A 19321-nucleotide genomic window follows, 5' to 3' on the forward strand; every position below is an offset into this window, starting at 1 on the left:
ACTTGCCAGTTGGTGAAGCCACTCTATCTGGTGACACAGGTATCAAGGATGATGTTTTTATCAATAGCTTTCTGAATAGAACTGAGTGCTGGTTTTAACTTATAAAATCCTACGTGCCTTGGTTCCCTGTTACCCAAAGACCTTCAGACCGAATCTGCTTGTTCAGTGTTCTCCATCAAAAAAGAGACATTTTGAATTTCTCCTTTGAAACAAAGCTGATAGAACTTAGGATCAGGCCTTATCAGGATATCTTTCTCTCTGCAGTGGTCCAGCTCCTAATATTCAGACAGCAATCCTAAGAATGGCATCAAGGTGACGAAAGCAGTATTGATCTCTGAGACACTTGGACCCTAAGCACTACTGCATGTGCTTAAAAATAATTCTTATGTTTTATTGTGATTTTAATTATTTTATGGAAATAGCTGTGGGGTTGTTTGTTTTATTTTACTGACATGAACTATTCAGAATGACCAAACATACTTTTGAAGATTCTTTCATATTTTATAAAACATCTATAAAGATAAGTGGAAGGCTTTTGTGAACAGTGCTGAATCTTCTATTTAGAACAGGGCTTTTCAACCAGTGGTATGGGTACCACCTGTGGTACATTGGCACCTGGCAGGTGGTACGTGACTATCCTAGAAAAGTGGTAGCGGGGGAGGGGAATGAGAGGGCCGCCAGGCGGGCAGGCAGGTGTCTTGCTCGGCTGTGCCTGGGGGGGGCACTTTTTTCAGTGCCATTGTAACTTCGAACAGTCATTAAGCGAACTGTTGTAAGTCGAGGACTACCTGTACTTTATCACTTTTTCCCTTTTTTTTGTCATCAAGTTTTTGACACCTTGCTAGGCAACTGGTGGTACTCGGATACTGCCATATCCTAAAAGTGGTACAATGGGTGAAAAGGTTGAAAAGCCCTGATTTAGAACAATAAATCAAGTGATAAAAAGGTAAAAAGAAGCAGGTGAATTCATAGGAAAAGCACAGACATGAATGGGTGAGTCACATAAATTACCTTTGTCTTACTTTTCATTAGAAAGATCAGATATCCTTTCAGATGACACCATTTCTCTTCTGGCTCTGTGTGGAATAAAAACAGTTTTAGTATGAATATTCTTTCTTGATGCATTGATTCTTAAAAATAATAAAACTGGTGAATCATTACTTAAAAATACACTTCATTGATAGCTGATATAAGTTAGACTTTTACACAGGCCTTTTATGCAGAATGAATATGTAGCAAGACAATATTTTTACTACAATATTCATTATTTATTACTACCATTCCATTCTATAGAACACCCCAAAATAATTATATTTGCAAAATTAGATGACTGCATGGCATTAGTCTGGCTTTAAACGACTTTATTTACTATACCATACATAATTATCTATTTTTGCTTTTGGGACATACCCAATAGGGATTAGGTGCCCTAAACAGAGCCACTGGATGGCTATCAGGGGATGCAATAAAGTGGAGGAAATATTGATGTTTTGCCATTCTTACTGAGATTAAGAAGTGCAAAAAGCACTTCACAATCAGCATGCAGAGAGTGGCTGCAGAGGAACAATACGCTCCAAGGCTTCAGTCACTCACTCATCCCAGGCAGAGATTAGGGCCTCAATCAAACTGCCCATCAGAACCTCCGGAGAAAATCCCAAGCTCTCTCTGGAATCCCACTTGAGCCATCAATTGCATGGATCAAACAGGCCCTGTCTCTCTACAGCAGCATTTCTCAACGTTTGTGTGACGGCGACCCCCGTCATACGAACGTGCCCCTGAGGAGGGAAAATGGCGGATCACATTGTTTGGCGACCCCTGTAAAATGGTCGATCGACCCCAAATGGGGTCGCGACCCATAGGTTGAGAACCGCTGCTCTACAGGAAGGCATGAAAGAAAGAAAGAAGGAAGGAAGGAAGGAAGGAAGGAAGGAAGGAAGGAAGGAAGGAAGGAAGGAAGGAAGGAAGGAAGGAAGGAAGGAAGGAATCTGTCCATGGCAATAGACAAATATTAATATACTCCACTACCGGATCACATCTCAACCTTCCTGAGAAAAAAACAAATATGTGTGGCCTGTAGTATAAGTTGAACAATCAATGACCCATGAAAGGTCCATGGAGGTCATTAACTGTTTCCTTAAGCCAAATTTCAGTCAGAATGCTTCACATCTGGTTTTGTGTGGACTAAAGCCTATAACAATTCATGGCCACTCCTTTTTCCCATCGTGGACTCTTGTTTGGTACAGAGCAGGAAACCTGGATATAATTTCTGAGAGGGTAACCTCTTCTCTAGGCTAAATCTGGTCTCAGTAAAATCTGCCAGATCTGTGTCGTCCTCCAAGATAAAATCATGGAGGACACTTTTGTTACACACCAAGCTAGCTTTCAGATGCTCCAATTCACACATATCACAATGAACTAAAATTTAATTTTTTTACTTTATAACTGTATATTATATGTGAACCACATCTATTCACTAACCAAAGAAGAGCATTTTCTTCTTGCTTGCAATCAGCAGAAAAATTAGCCATTTTTCACCCAAAGCAAGGTCCCAATAACTTAAATTATAAAATCCTCTAAAAATCTAAGTGGAAACACTGGTTCTAAGATTGGGGAAGGTGCCTAACCTTTCTTCCACATATTCGGTTGTGCAATTGCATGTTTGTCGATAGATAAACACCTCTAGCTTCATTGATCTCTTTCCACCCTACATTCAAAACCATGTCAGAAAATATGATTAGTCTGTTTCTAAATTAAACATAAAATAAAGGTATTTTTCACCTATATAAAATATTCCAGTTAACAGCCAATAACAGGACTAATCTGCCAGCAGAAGCCTAATTCACCAGTTATGGCAGAAGAGCAATTACTTCAAAAGATGTTTAGTAGCACTCAATCATTAGCAAAGAATGGATTACACTGAGAAATCTGTGAATAAGACTGTAAAGCTGACAAGAGCTACCAAACACATGTTTGCAGACAATTGACAATTGCCAGTTATTTTTACTTCTATATTTGCCATTTCTGAACATTCTGCATATTTCCTCTACAAATTTCCTTCCTTATCAAAACCAGATTATAACCTTCCAGCCACGAAAATCAATTCATTAGTATTATACTGCATCCAGCTGTTTTGCCCTTCATTGATTATAGAAAGGTCTATGACTGTGTCAATCACATCAAACTATGGAATGTGCTTAGAAAAGTGGGAATCCAAGAACATCTCATTGTTCTCATGAGAAACCCACATACAGCACAAAAAGCGAAATGGCAAAACAGACTGATCCCAGGTTGGCAAAAGAGATAACCTGTATATTCTCCCCTTCTTTATTTGGTTTACATGTTGAATACTTCTTAAGGTAAACTAGACAGGAAGAAAATGAGAGTGGTTTCAAAATTGTTTGAAAAAACATCAATAACTTGCACTATGCTGATACTATTCTAATTAAACATGCAAAAAAATTGCAAGGTCTATTAATAAAAGTCAAGAAGCATAGTAAAAATGGGACTAAACTTAAATATAAAGAAGACCAAACTAATGATAGGCAGTACAACAAACAGACTAAGAATTGAAGATATCAAAGTAGTGGATAATATCTGCCTTTTAAAGGTTAACCATTAACAGTAAAAGAACAAGCAGTCAAAAATATCCTGCAAACTAGCACTTGATAAAGCAGCCATAAAGGCCTTAGAAAAAAATATTATCAGATGTTGTGATGTCTACAACTACAAAGATCCGAACTGTCTCTGCCATTGTATTCCCTGTAACACATTATAGAAGTAAAAGTTGGTCTTTTGCAATATAGGATAGGAAGAGGATTGATGCTTTTGACCTTTGGTGTCAGAAAAGACTCCTGAAAGTATTGTGGGCAACACAAGAAAAGGAGCATTGGCTTACCTTGAATGCCTTTTCTCAGCATGATGATGAAGAATCCACCAATGGGTTATTTCAGTCCTCCTGCCCAATCAGACTAAGTTGTCAAGTGTCATGCCCCTCTTTGTCTGGGACCTCCCAGTTTCATCGACGGTGTAGCCAATGATAACAGTTCGACATGATGACTCTCAAGCAGGTATCCAGAAAAAACACAAGAACAGGCCCCCAACCCAGACCTAACTAACCACTAGATGGGAGGGCGTGGATTCTTCACCATCATGCTGAGAAAAGGCGTTCAGGTAAGCCAACGCTCCTTCTCCAGCATGATGACTGAAGAATCCACTAATGGGACGTACCAAAGCTTCCCGAGTCCCTATGGGTGGGGTTCAGTTGGGGCCGGTTCCCCTGATGGTGTGACTACTTGTTGTAAAATACATCTACCAAAAGTGGCCTCAGCCGACGCAAATTTGTCCAGACGGTAATGTCTAATGAAGGGTGAAGGCGAAGACCATGTCACCACCCTGCAAATTTCTTCAATGGACGCTTGGGTTGCCCACGCCGCCGTTGTGGCAGCACTGCAGGTTGAGTGAGCCATCACATGAGTAGGAACTGGCAAGGCAACTGAGCCGTACGCACTTGCGATACAAACCCTGATCCACCTACTTATGATGGAAGCTGACACCTTTTGGCCCATTGAAGAAGGCTGAAAGGAAACAAACAAGGCTTCCAACTTACGGAAAGGCACAGTGCGCTTGATATAACAGCGTAAGGCTCTCCTTACGTCAAGTGAGTGCCACTGCCGTTCCAAGTCATGCAATGGGTGAGGACAGAAGTCTGGAAGAATGACCTCCTGCGCTCTATGGAATACTGTATTTATTTTTGGAATAAATGAAGGGTCCAGTCTAAGAACCACTCTGGCCTCATGAAACATGCACAGGTCCTTTCTGATCGATAAGGCAGCCAATTCCGATATGCGCCTTGCTGAAGTAATTGCAATCAGGAAGGAGACCTTGAGTGACAAGTGCCGTAAGGAACATGTTCTAAGTGATTCAAAAGGAGACGAGGTTAGTGCCTGAAGAACTCGAGGTAAGTTCCAAGAAGGATACCTATGAACCACAGGAGTCTACTATTAGTGACTCCTTTGAGGAAGGACCGGATGGAGGGGTGTCGTGATAAGGACTGTGAGGAGTCCCATGAGAGTACAGAGGAGAAAGCCGCTAACTGTCTGCGGATAGTATTGGGCGCCAACCCCTTGACGCCCTCCATTAAATATTCAAGCACCCTGGGAATGGTTACCTGTGACAGACTCACGTGATTCCTGTTGCACCAGTGACAGAAGTTCCTCTACGTATGGTCATCAATACGGTTAGTCGCCGATCTCCTGGCAGCCTGGATCATATCTATCACCTCCGCCGAATACGATTCCCTAGACAGGGTGCGGCGTTCAAGTGCCAGGCGGTCAATGGAAGCCATTGGGGGTCTGGATGCTGAAGACCCCCCTGCGTCAACTGTATTCAGTTGTCGGGAATCCTCCACGGGGCTGAGGCTGAAAGGCTCACCAGGTCTGCAAACCATGGCAGTGAGGAGCTATAAAGATCACTTCCGCCTGCTCCTCCAGGATCTTCCTGATAACTGCTGGAAGCAGAGGCAGTGGGGGAAAAGCGTACAACAGACCTTGCGGCCACCGGCTGCACATGGCATCCGCCCCCTCTGCTCCCCGGGAGGGGAACCGAGAAAAGAATCTGGGCAGCTGGATGTTCCCCGGCAAGGCGAACAGGTCCACTATCGAACGACCGAGATCTCCCTGAAGATATCTGGATGTAACATCCACTCCAAATGATCCACTATCGACCTGCTGAGGAAGTCTGCCTGCCGATTTGCCTCTCCCGAGATATGCTCGGCCCTGATGGAGAGCAGGTGTTTCTCTGCCCAAGAGCTCAATGCTCGAGCCTCTGTCATGAGGGACGTGGACTGGGTGCCCCCTTGCCGATTCACGTGAGCTTTTGCAGCCACGTTGTCCATCAGGACCAGCACATGTTGCCCCTTGATTACTGAGTGAAAATGTTTGAGAGCTAGGTGGATCGCGCTGAGCTCCAGCCAATTTATGCTGTGCCTCAGGTTTGTCTTTGACCACTGACCCTGAGCCATCTGGGTTTGGAGGTGTGCACCCAATTGAAGAGACTTGCGTCCGTGGTCACACTGATGCAACTGGGCTCTTTGAATAGAGTCCCCTTGTGAATGGCTGATGAAGTCCACCAGCCGAGAGATAGACATACCTGATGAGGAATGCGCACCAACCAGTTAGATGTACTGGTGTGCTGTTTCTGGTATGGGAACAGGAACCACTGAAGGTCCCGCGCAGGTAACCGGGCCCACGGCACTATTGCTATGCATGATATTAACTTCCCCAGGAGTTCAGAAAGTGTGGCCAATGACACAGTCCTGCTTCTGCTCACCCTGAGTGCCAGGTCTCTGATGCTCCTGCACCGCTCCTCTGATAAGTACACGTGACAAGAGTCCGTGTCTATCACCACGCCCAGATGTAGCAGATGGGTGGAGGGAGTCATCTGACTCTTTTTGAAATTTATCAAGAACCCGTGGTTCTGTAGAGTCCTTATTGTGAGAGCCAAATCCAACTGGGAGGTTGAGACTGACAGGAACTGGATCAGAATGTCAGGGACCAATCTTAAATGAGCTGCCAGCACTGCCAGGATCTTGGTAAAGACCATGGGGGCTGAGGAAAGGCCGAATGGTAGAGCCCTGTATTGAAAGTGGCGGTTGAGGTAGCAGAATCACAGATACCTGCGATGGTCCAGGAGGATAGGGATGTGCAGGTATGCCTCCTTTAGATCTAGTGAAGTCAATAGATCCCCCCGCCTGATACTGGTTAAAATGGAATGTAACGTCTGCATCTTGAACCTCCAGTATTGAAGGTGGAGGTTCAGCCCCTTGAGATCGAGGATTGCCCTCCATCCCCCTGAAGATTTTGGAACTACAAATAGAATGGAGTAATACCCCAGTCCCGCCTCGTTCAGGGGGACCTCCTCTATGGCCTTGATGGTGAGTAGGTGTTGGATGGCATCTTCCATGAGCCCTCTTTTTACAGAGTTTCTCATGGCTGGGCAAGACACGAAGTGATCTAATGGCATGGATTTGAACTCCAGGGACAGACCTTCTCTTATGGTGCACAGAACCCAGGAGTCTGTGGTTGTGTTTTCCCATTGGCAGATAAAGAGAGTTAAGTCGCCGCCAATGGGGGGGTCTCCTGTGAGTCACTTGGAGCAACGGAAGGGGCGACCCCCTCTGCCATGAAAGGAATGTTTATTTTGGGGCTGATACCGGGTTCTTGCCCTGTCAAAGGAGTGCTCAGTCTTAGGGGCTGGGGGTCGGTATGGTTGTGCAGGCTCCGTCACAGCCCCGGTCCGAAAGGACTGTCGGCGACTGTAAGGGAGGAAACGTCTGTTAGTTCTCCTTGCCAAATGAGAAATAACCTTTTGTTTTTGTTTGTTTTCAATGAGATATGGCATTAGGGCCTCCCCAAATAATCTGCCACCTGTGAAGGGGGCAGTGGGCGCACACCACTTATGTTTGCTCTCAGCTCTCCAGTGTTTGAGCCATAGAAGCCTCCTAGCGACTACGCTGGAAGCCATTACTTGGGCTGAGTGCTTGTCCAAGTACAGGGAGACATCCGCCATATACTCGGATGTGGCTATTAGTTTGATTAAATCCTGCAACTGTCGAAGCCAGGTAATTGAAATCCTGGCAAAGAAAGAAATGGAAGTTGCCGCCTTTGCTGCTCATGCAGATGCCAAATGGACCTTGCGTAAGGCCATTTCAGATTTTTTATCTTCCGCCTTAAGGGCGTCTGAGACATCTGCCGGGAGACTGGCAGTTGAAAAAAGCGGGGCCAGTGATTCATCTACTTTTGGCACCTCCAATAAATCTGCCAAATTCTTTGCCATGTCCACTATCTTGCGCTCAGTCGCTCCCTGGGTCGGCTGAGCTGCCGGTGACTCCCACTGTCCCTGAATATTTTTGAGGTTATTTAGGGGACAGTGAATTTGGAGATGTTTGTCTACAGGCTCAGCAAACAGGGGATTAGTGTCCTGATCAGAGGAAGGCTGTGGGGTTTGAGCCGGATGGGAGGAAAGTTTACCTGCTGCACAGGCTCTGTGCAGCAAGGAAGGAAATAGCGAAGCGTTGAATAGCTCTGCCATAGGCTGAGATTCATGGGTAGGTTCCTCACAATCAGACCAATGGTCCATACCTTCCTCATAATCCGAAACATTGGAAGAGTCGGATTCAGGAGAATGGGATGGGGAAATCATACCTGAACGATCCAGTGGAGGTTGTGCAGAGGTGGCCGGTGCAGAAGAAGACCCCAGAATGGGAGACGCCTGATGGTGACTCCATGATGCCATGGCTTGGAACACAGCCTGCGATATCCACACTTGGAGCTGGTTAGAGGACTGCTCTAGCGGAAGCCGTAACCCCGCAGCAGGTGGTGTGGTGGCAGCAGTGGGTGCCGTTGATGGGCCAGGCAGATCAAGGTCCTCCCCAGTCAGAGGTGGTCCTCCCTGACCAAAGGTCTGAGTCGAGACCTGCTGATGCACATTCTCAGGTGACCAACCTCTCCATGTGGACAGTAGATGTGCCCCCGTGTCAGGTGGTGTGGAGGTTGACAGGGTATGACCTCTTTCAGCCAACAAGCGTTGGGCCCGGGAGAATTGCTAATCCAGGGCTCTGTGTGTTTGGTCAGCCTGCCTATCACTTGCCTTGCCAGCCTTCCTGCCGTATTTTGATTTGGCTTTAGCCTTACCTCTAGGCGCCTCGGATGCCGGCTCAACTTGGACGGAGGTGTTGTCTGTGTCCAAAGGCTATGGCTCAGTGGTTTCTGCCATATTGATCGAGATGCACCCCAGAGGCGACTCTGGAACTAACTCACTCTGCAAGGGATGTCAGGAGGCCCCCCTTAAGAGGGACTGACTTCACGTGGATTAGCATGAGCCAGCCCACTGGCTAACCTGGGCTCACGCTTGGCGCTGAAGCGCTCGTCACCCGGGCAATGTGGTGGACCTGAGGCCAAGTTGGTGATGAAATCGCACGTGTCCCACAATAGTGGCAATGGTCAGGATCTTGAAGCAACCACTAGATGCAGAGTGGCAGATATAGGCAATGTGGTGAGCAGGGCCTGATTCCACACTCTTGTTGATATTAGATGTCTTCAATAGGAATAATAGTTTCTGAAACACTTAAAATCACTGAGAAAGTGAATATAGGTAATGCAAGAGCATATGTAGAAATATATGTAACTATACCAGTTAAAACTATGCAGAACAAAATATAACTGCAGAAAGTTATTTAAACCAAGCTCACAAGATGGCGTCCTAGCCTGTGTGTTAAATGGGCGTTTCCCTGTGGAAATGTGCCTCAAAATGGCGGATGCCCTGAGCTCCAGTAAGGAAGGAAGGGGGGGAAGAAGTGTGAGATAATAATAAGACTCTTAAAACAGTCAAAAGGTACACAGGAGTTAAGAAGGCAAAATACAAGGCTTTTCTGAAATGCAGAAATCAGTTCAGCAAATTGTGCCTAACAGCTGTTAGGCGCGAAACAGCTCACCACTGTAAAGTGAAGCTTCGTCCTCTTCAGCGGCAGCTGGAGAGCAGAAAAGAAAAATCCAGGGAATATTCCCCCTGTCGCTCACTTCAAACAATCAACTCAGCTGAGCTTTGGCCGGAGAAAACTTCAGCGAAAGCTGAGCTCCGCGTGTTCAAAATGGCGGCCGTTATAGGAATCACTAACCGGGCCCAATCAGAGAAGAAGCCACGTGGCCTCAAAATGGCCAGAAAACACGCGCGCTTGCAGGGGAGTGGGAAAACTCAATCTCCTTCTAACTATAATGAAGGGAAAACTCCCCCCCCCACTCCTATCTAGCAAAGATTTGGGAACAACTCAGCCGACTGCTGAATTCAGGGAAAAGAAACCACCACCCCTATCCTGGAAAGGAATGTTACTCTAGCCCTGAAGGGAAAGGGAAAAAGGATTCAGATCTCCTAAAGAAGGGAATAATCACCACTAATTCTCCCAATCTCAAGAAGAATTCACCAATGGATAATATCTAGTCCAGTGGTTCTCAACCTTTCTAATGCTGCGACCCCATAATACAGTACCCCATGTTGTGGTGACCCCCAACCACTTATACATCACCAGGTGCCAGGGGCGTGGCCAAAGAAAAGGGGAAAAAATGGCGGACAGCCTTGTTTGGCGACCCCCGTGAAATGGTCGTTTGACCCCAAATGGGGTCCCTACCCACAGGTTGAGAACCACTGATCTAGTCTGACTTGCTATCCAAATGAACTGAGAGTCAGGTTATCACGTCCTCATGGGCGAAAGACTAAGATGAAACTGGGAGGTCCCAGACAAAGAGGGGCGTGACCACTTGACAACTTAGTTTGATTGGGCAGGAGGACTGAAATAACCCATTGGTGGATTCTTCAGTCATCATGCTGGAGAACAAATGGATCACTACAAAATTATTATTGCTATAGGTACAAGTGATAAGGCTTACTTATTTGCTTACTTCAGATACATTATGCAAAGATCCAGCTCTTTGGAAAAGGTTCTACTGCTGAGAAAGGTGGAAGAGAAGAAGAGAACAACCAGCAGCAAGGTGGATATACTCAGTTACAGTGGCAAGGGAACATTGCTGGAATACCTCAAAGTCAATTTTAGTGACAGACTGTAATGGAGAAAATCTATCTCTGTGGTTTCTAGGAATCGAAAATAATTTGATATCATATAATAAATAAATCAGCTGTTCATGAAGAGGAGTTAGAAAGGGAGATTACAGTGGGTTGGCTGAAAACCTGCAAGCAAGATCAACTACAACAATAAAAGAAAGACTGTGCTTATTAATTTATTCATTCATTCATTCAGTTTATATAGCACCCCATCTCAAATATATGACTCTGGGAGGCCACCACAATTAAGAATATAAAAAAGTAAGCATTAAAAAAATAAAAAACATACAATCCATATCTGAGGTATATTGAAGGCATATTAAAATTCAACATCTCTGTATTGTTGTTAATGCTGTCATATTCATTCTATAAATATATTCATTCACTGTCTACTTTTTATGGATTAATGTATTGATTTATTGCAAATAAGAACAGCAAATGCCACAGAGTTTTGAATGTTAAATTACACATGAAAACATTTTAAAACAAGGCACAAACATCGAAGCATTCCTTCCTGTGCAGGTGTTCACAAGACACTTCAAAAGATGCTAATGACACAGAACAGGTCTGCTCACCTTTTTCTGCTGTTCTCCCTGATTGACATGGCTAGCAAATAACTGCCCCTTGGACTCTGGAATTGCTGCCAATATGGGTATGTCTAGGATTTTATGCTAGGATTTCGATTACTTAGAGATAATCCTTAGGGAGAAGCCAACAGTTATAGCCAATCACAATGTGTGCTATGCCTTTAGCCTGGCTTAACCTGCCTCTTGAACAGCAGTACAGAAAAATAGATGTTTTCTCTGATGTCTTTATGGATATATCCATGTGGAATTTAAAATTTAAACTTGTGCTAAGCCAGGGGTGTCAAACTGCCAGCCCATGGACCGGACACATCATCTGGAAGCCATGCCTACCCCATTGCCGGCAATGGCAAAACTGTCCCGATACATTGCGCAATGTCATGTGTCGTCGCGAGTTTGACATGTCTGTGCTAAGCCATAAGTTTAAATGTCAAACGTCACTGGAGAACCATCCCTGTGTATGAGAGGAAAAACTAATGCCAGCTCACTTTAGTTTTGTAATTTTTGAAGTATAACATTTCTTTTGTTTTGCTGGAGATTGGAAACACTAGCAATAGCACAGAGTAGATTCATTCAGGAGAACTGAATTATTCTCCCTTAGTTTTTGAAATTTAGTTTTGAAAACAAAACCTTTGTGGTTATAGTATTACCACAATGGCTTTGTGATTATAGTACTAAAGCTGGGGGGGGAAGACTCAAGATTGTTGGGTGAACAGTGAAAGTTACTAGGGATTAGAAAGCATATTTATTACATTTTTGTTGACTAACATAAGTTAATTTTGGCTAATAAAGCCAAATACGATTTCTAGACTCTAGCCCACAGGTCGGCAACCTGCGGCTCCGGAGCCGCATGCGGCTCTTTGAGCCTTCCCCTGTGGCTCCCAGCCTCCTCTGCCTTTGCAGAGAGAGACAGAGACAGAGAGAGGCAATTGCACTTCCCTGCTTCTCTCTCTCTCTCTCTGTGTGTGTGTGTGTGTGTGTGTGTGTGTGTGTGTGTGTAAAAGAGAGTGGACTCACAGTGTTCTCCGAGGAGCTGAAAAGCTTTCTGGGCGGAGCTCCTCCCTTTGCTGCGTCTGTGAAGGAAGCAGGAAGCAGGAAGGGCAGGAGAGAGCTAGGTAGCCCAGCTAGGCTGACTCAGGAATTCTGGGAGTTGAAGTCCATGAGTCATAAAAGAGACGAGGTTGCCTACCCCAGAGGTTGTTGGACAACAGCTTGAAGCTTGCCAGGTGAGCAGCAGATAGGAGGGGGGGGGAGAAGGAGAGAGAGAGAAAGAGAGAGAGAGAGTGGGGGAAGAGGAGTGGCAGATCAAGGGCAGATAGAGAGGGAAGGAGAGACCCTTTTGACATCTAAAATGAAGATAACACTGCATATATCCTTTTTTTACCTTTGTGTGTATGTAATTTTATTCTCTTAAAGCATTCTCTTGGTGATCATTGTTTTAATAGTATGGATATTCCCAAGAGTCATATTTTTACTTTTATTTGTAATGTGTATGTGTGTGTGTGTGTGTGTGTGTGTGTGTGTGTGTGTGTGTGTGTATACACACACACACATATACACATACACATACACACACACACACATACACATACACACACCTATAATAAAGGTAAAAAAGGATAGAGCTAGATTGATGCCATTCAGATGGGAGATTCCGACGGGCATTGCTCTGAGCCATGCGGGGATGCGTCACAGGCTGAACACGGTCGACAAAGCTAAAGAGTTTTATAATACGGTCCTGGGTGCAGGCTCAGCTTCATCTGTTCAGAAGCTCTTGAGTGGTAAAGAGTTGGAACAGCAACCTGAAACATTAGGTCTGATCTCTGCTGGGAAGATGCAAGCTGAATGGCAATGTCAAACAGAGGTTAAAGAGCAGAGGATGACCCGTGCAGCACATAGACATAAGGAAAAGGAGAACAAAAGAAAGAAATTAAAGAATCTTCTTCGGAAAGTGCTTCATTGCCGGTGGGAGGGGCAAGACCCAAGAGTTCTGCAACACATACAGCAATGGCAGATCTCCAGGTAGTCTTCTCCAGGCTCCTGGTCAAGGGAGATGGCAAAGTTTCTGACCTGGAATGTTAACGGTCTAAATTCCCCTCAGAAAAGAAAGAAAATCTTTCACTACTTAAAGCAACATAACAATGATGTTATTTGCCTACAGGAAACTCATATTTTACTTAAAGATCAAAAATATTTAGTTAACGCCCGTCTGGGATCTCATTTTGTATCTGCAGCTCCTGGGAAAAAGGGGGGAGTGGTTATTTATGTGAAGCAAAATTTACCAGCTTGTCTGGTAGAATCAGATCCCCAAGGAAGATATGTAATGATTGAACTTGGTTTATATGGTAAGAAAATACTTATAGTGGGACTTTATGCACCAAATCAGCAACAGGAACAATTTTATAGATTGTTACATCAAAAAATAACTTTGCTGGACTATAGATCCGTGATATTAATGGGTGATTGGAATGGTGTCTTAGATATACAAAGGGACAAGAAAGGTTCTTCTCCTCTTTTTAAACAGGCAAAACTATCTAAAGCCTTTTTTGACATGAAAGAGGACTGGGAACTAAGGGACTATTGGCGGGAATGTAATCAAGAGGAGATAGACTTTACCTTCTTCTCAGATAGACACCAATCCTTTTCAAGAATTGATTTCTTTTTTATTACAACGGATTTATATAATAGAGTAAAGAATGCAAAGATTTTTCCTAGATCGTTGACGGATCATAGTCCAGTTTGGATGGAGCTGACTCAAGAAAAAGAGGAGAGAAGATCCTGGAGGGTGAATGAGAACTTATTTAGACAAGAAAAGAATGTTCAAAAGTTAAAGGAGTGTTTAAAGGATTATTTTGCTTTGAATATGTATGAGGGGACTTCAATGTCAATGGTATGGGATGCAGGTAAAGCATTTATGCGTGGGATTTTGATAAAAATGAATAACTTTCATAGGCAAAAGCAGATTCAGAAACGTAAAGAATTGGAAGATGAGATTAAATTAAAAGAAAAGCTTTTGATTTTAAATCCTTCAGATGAAAGGATTAAAGAATCTATAAAGTTGCTAAGAACACAATTTAACATGTTGATGGCGGATCAATCCGCAACCAATTTATTGTTTATGAAACAAAATACATTTTGTAATGCTAATAAACCAGGGAGATGGTTGGCTTATCAACTAAGAAAGAAACAGAGACAGAGAATAATAGATAAACTATAAGGGTAAACTAGTATATCAGAAGGAATTGATTAAGAAATCTTTTTTAGATTACTATCAAAAATTATATAAATCTACTAATGTGCAAATTTTAGATATAAATAAATATTTAAGTGAGGCCAACTTTCCCAAACTGACAGAGGACCAGAAACATGAAATTAATGGTTTAATTACTAATGAGGAAATTGCGATAGCAATCAAACAATTGAAACCAGGGAAAGCACCGGGCACGGATGGGTTGACATCTGTTTATTACAAAGTTCTAATGGAAGAGATGATTCAACCATTAGGTGATCTTTTTAATAATATTTTACAGGGCTCAGAGATTCCTCCTTCATGGCGTAGTGCTTTTATATCCTTGATCCCAAAAGAGGATCAAGATCCTACTTTACCAAAGAATTATAGACCTATATCTCTTTTAAATGTTGACTATAAGATATTTGCAAAAATTTTAGCAAATAGGCTTATGAGGGTTGTGCATTATCTTGTGCATAAGGATCAATCTGGGTTTATAACTGGTAGGTACATGAAAAATAATGCTAGACAAATTATTAACTTATTAGAATATCTAGATAAGAATAATCAAGTTTCTACAGGGCTGATATTTTTAGATGCTGAAAAAGCTTTTGATCAATTGAATTGGCATTTTATGTTAAGAGTAATTGAAGAGATGAATCTTGGCGAAAAGATATTACAAGCTCTTACGGCAATGTACCAAAAACAAACGGCACAACTTATTGTTAATGGAGGTTTGTCAGAGGTTTTTACATTAGAGAAAGGTACTAGGCAGGGATGTCCATTATCACCGTTGCTGTTTGTTTTAACATTGGAAATATTGTTGATCAAAATTCGAGAGTCGCAGGAGATAAAAGGAATAGAAGTTAACAAAAAAGAATATAAGTTAAGAGCTTTTGCAGATGACTTGGTGGTTACTTTGTCGCAACCTACTTATTCTGTAGTAAAGTTATTACAGTTGACTTATCATTATGGTCTGGTTTCGGGTTTTAAGATTAATGTTAATAAGACTAAAATCCTACCTAAAAATATGACTATTCGGGAGAAGCAGATTTTGATTAATTTGACGGGTTTTGAAATTGTTAATAAGGTAAAATATTTGGGGGTGATTTTATCTGTTTCTAATGCAAAATTGTTTAAGAATAACTATGAAAGGTTGTGGGTTAGAGTACAGAAAGACTTGAGGAATTGGGAGAAGTTCCAATTATCTCTCATGGGAAGAATTGCAGTGATAAAAATGAATGTTCTACCCAAGTTCCTTTTCTTGTTTCAAATGTTACCGATTTTGAAGAATGAGATTAATTTAAGTGAATGGCAGAAAGGTATTAACAAATTTATCTGGGCAGGGAAAAAACCAAGGGTAAAGTTTAAAATCATGCAAGACTCCCGTGAGAGAGGTGGACTCAAGGTACCGAATTTGAAATTATATTATGATGCGGTGGTTTTAACATCAATTAGTGATTGGGTAAATTTAACAAATTTGGAGATACTCCATTTGGAGGGATGGGATTTACTTTTTGGTTGGCATGCTTATTTAATATTTAATAAAAAAGTGGACCGGGCTTTTAAATCTCATATTATAAGAATCTCTTTACTTAGGGTCTGGAGAAAATATTATAAAAGTGATTTTAAAATACCATTATGGGCTATACCTTGGCATGCGATAGAGGGGATAAAAAGAGGTGTCAAAATGGATACGGTATCTTATACACAGTTACTTAGATGGGATGGACAAAATTGGCAGTTAAAACTATTGGAAGAGCTAGCATATGAAAATATTATTTATTCTTGGTTTCAATATAGGCAATTAGTAGACAGATGGAAGATGGATCGTAAGGTGGGTTTTCTCAGAGAAGATGAAAATTTTATTAAGCAAGTGAAGGATCAAAGACAAACTCATATTAAGAGAATTTATGGGGTTCTAGTGGAATTGGATTCAGAAACAGAATTAAGGATTGTATGATTAAATGGGCGCAGAATTTTGGTGAACCAGTTCTACTGGATACCTGGGAAACTATCTGGGTGAGAAATGTTAAATTTACACAAGCACAGAATTTAAGGGAGAATTTTTATAAAATGTTTTATAGATGGCACCTTGATCCACAAAAAATGTCTTTTATGTACCCTGACCTACAGCCTAAATGTTGGAGATGTGGTTGTTTGGATGCCACCTATTATCATATCTGGTGGTCGTGCAGAAATATAAAAGCTTTTTGGATTAAGATATGGTGGAATATTCAGAGAATTTTTAGAAGGAGGGTAAAATTTACTCCACAATTATTTTTATTAGGTATAGTTACTGATTGTGATACAAAGGAGGTTATATTAATGTTGAACTTGATCACAGCCGCAAGGCTGTTAGTAGGACAATATTGGAAGAAGGAATCTTTGCCTACTTTGCAGGAATGGTTTCTTAAAGTGTCTTATTTGGCGGAAATGGCAAAGATTTCGGCTTTCTTAAAAGAACAATCGCAAGAGAAATTTCTTGCTGTTTGGGATAAATGGATAAAGTTTATACAATTTAAATTGGATATAAAAAAATATCATCTAGCCTTTTTATAACTTTTATTTTTATATATATACATATATTTTAGTGTTATATTCTTTTTTTTTCATATAATTTTTTTAACTTTTTTTAATTAAACCTATATTCTGCTCTGGGAAGCTCCGGGGGGGGAGGGAGTGGGGGTTTTGGGGAGGGTTGGGGAAGGGTTGTTTTGTTTTGTTTTGCTTTGTTTTGTTTTGCTTTGTTTTTGTATTGTATTGTATTGTTTTTTTTGTCTTTTTGTAAAAATTTATAAAAATTTTTAATAAAAAAATGTATCCTAAAAAAAAAAAAAGGATATATGCAGTGTTATCTTCATTTTAGATATCAAAAGGGTTTTGCGGCTCCCAGTGTTTTGCTTTTGGTGGGAAACGGGTCCAAGTGGCTCTTTGAGTGTTTTGGGTTGCCTACCCCTGCTCTAGCCGAATAGTAAGAGCCTTAAATTAAAAAGTAAAGATAATTCTTCAGGGAGGTAGGCAAAGCAATGACAATGACAGAATCAAATGTTATTTTTGCTTTTCATGATAATTTGCAATTATAAAAAACATTAAACATTTGTTTTTCAATTTTTCACGCTAAATACGTTAAAGCTATGTTCAGCTCTGACAAAATTGGATCACAACATCTTAGAGCTGTATCAGCATTAAGTTTAATTTAAAGTAGTTAAATCTGGTATTAACATTACTGCAAATGTCTTTTTTAGGTTATAAAGATTCTTGTATCTCATAAACATTAGGAAATCTTTCTCTAATCAGCACTTCTTTTGCAGCAATACCAACTTTGCTAATTGAGAGCTGCTACAACAAAATGTAGCAAGTAAACAGTTGTTATCTGTCTTTTTCCTCTTCTAGTGTTCAGACATTAAGACTTAAATAGTCAAGGCTTGCAATATTTTAAAGTTATTATTTATTTGTTAATGTCTAATAGGCATGATAGAATCATTATTAATTTCAAGAACAGTTGAACTATCAAGCTTCCAACCTCTAGAGATCACTAAGAAAATTTGGAATGTTAGAAAATATTATTATCACTGGCACACAATGACCAATTATTTGTTCGTTATTATCATTTAATGGCTATTTCTATTTGTATCTTATGGTCCATTAACCTTACAGCATTTAAGGTGGCTAGCTGAAAGCAGTAGCAGAGCAACAAGTAGTAAAATCAACAACCTTTTGAAAGGCTAAAACTGAAAAGTAGTGTTCAGATGACAGTAAAAAATAAGTAACTTCACAAGAAACCAGGGTTTCTGTCAGAAATACAAAATGCCCAAACCCCAAAATAATAGAAACCCTTACTTCCAAATTATTTTTTACAAACACCTTAGACCAGTGGTTCTCAACCTGTGGGTCGGGACCCCATTTGGGGTCGAACGACCATTTCACGGGGGTCGCCAAACAACGCAGTCCGCCATTTTTTCCCCTTTTCCTTAGCTGTGCTACTCCCTTTTATTCTATAACATCTTATACCACAAAATCAAAATCACCAGGGCACAACTGCACCAAATCTTTCAGTCAGTCATAATGCCTGCAGAACTGCCACAGCGTCCAACTTATTAAGCAGATGTTCTCTTTGTTTTCAGCTTTAAGAGGGCATTTATTCATTAATTATTGTACTTCCATGTTGCTCTATTCGAAATCAGCTCCAAGCATTGAAACTACGCAGCATCTCAGCCACTATCTTCATTCTATAGATCAGTGTTTTTCAACCTTGACAACTTTCAGATTTGTGGACTTCAACTCCCACAATTCCCCAATTAGCCTTGCTAGAGCAACATTTAAGTATGATAACTAATGAATAAATGTCCTCTCTTAAAGCTAAAAAAAGAGAGGACATCCGCTTGATAATTTGGATGTTGGGGTAGTTATAGAGCACAAGTGTCAAACTCGCCACATCACATGATGTGTCACGACGTATCACAACTCTTTTTGCATTGCCGGCAATGGGGTGGCCGCAGCTTTGGTATGATGAAATCGGCCCGTGGGCCGGCAGTTTGACACTTCTGTTCTAAAGACAACATTATGAGTGACTGAGAAATTCAGTGCAGTTGTACCTTCAAATAAGAGGGATCTATAGATTGTTCTAAAACTAATGTGGGCTCAGATGGCTGCAAGTTAGTATTGACTTTAAAACCCAGCATCCTGGTTTTGCCAGTTAATAAAAAAAACATTGTAAAATGCTTTTTCAGGTCACTCATAGAAGAGTTCACAGACCAAAACAAAAGGTGTGATAATACTTTTGTGTCCAATTATGACCCTTTGTTCAATTAAAGAAGATAAAGTACAAAAGTGTTCCAATAATGTTACATTCATAAACACTGATTACTCTAATAAGTACATTTTCTTTTAATCT

The 19321-nt window shown here is 41.4% G+C and overlaps 1 protein-coding gene across 12 annotated transcripts in view; it reads right to left on the reverse strand.

Moving 5' to 3' along the window:
- Window positions 1-19321, reverse strand: part of INPP4B (inositol polyphosphate-4-phosphatase type II B) — a 291651-nt gene that overhangs the window by 215949 nt on the left and 56381 nt on the right. For 9 of the 12 annotated variants that reach the window (XM_039338942.1, XM_039338941.1, XM_039338936.1 and 6 more), the window contains one exon: window positions 1023-1076. In XM_039338942.1, coding sequence (XP_039194876.1) covers window positions 1023-1029 — 7 coding nt within the window. In that variant the 5' untranslated portion in view covers window positions 1030-1076. Of the gene's footprint in view, window positions 1-1011; window positions 1077-3895; window positions 3951-19321 lie in introns of those variants that run through there. The other 3 variants (XM_039338945.1, XM_039338943.1, XM_039338944.1) reach the window with 2 other exon arrangements.

The sequence above is a fragment of the Crotalus tigris genome, unplaced genomic scaffold, assembly GCF_016545835.1.
Source record: "Crotalus tigris isolate CLP2741 ecotype Arizona unplaced genomic scaffold, ASM1654583v1 scf7180000017725.2566008, whole genome shotgun sequence".
NCBI classification, from domain to species: domain Eukaryota; kingdom Metazoa; phylum Chordata; class Lepidosauria; order Squamata; family Viperidae; genus Crotalus; species Crotalus tigris.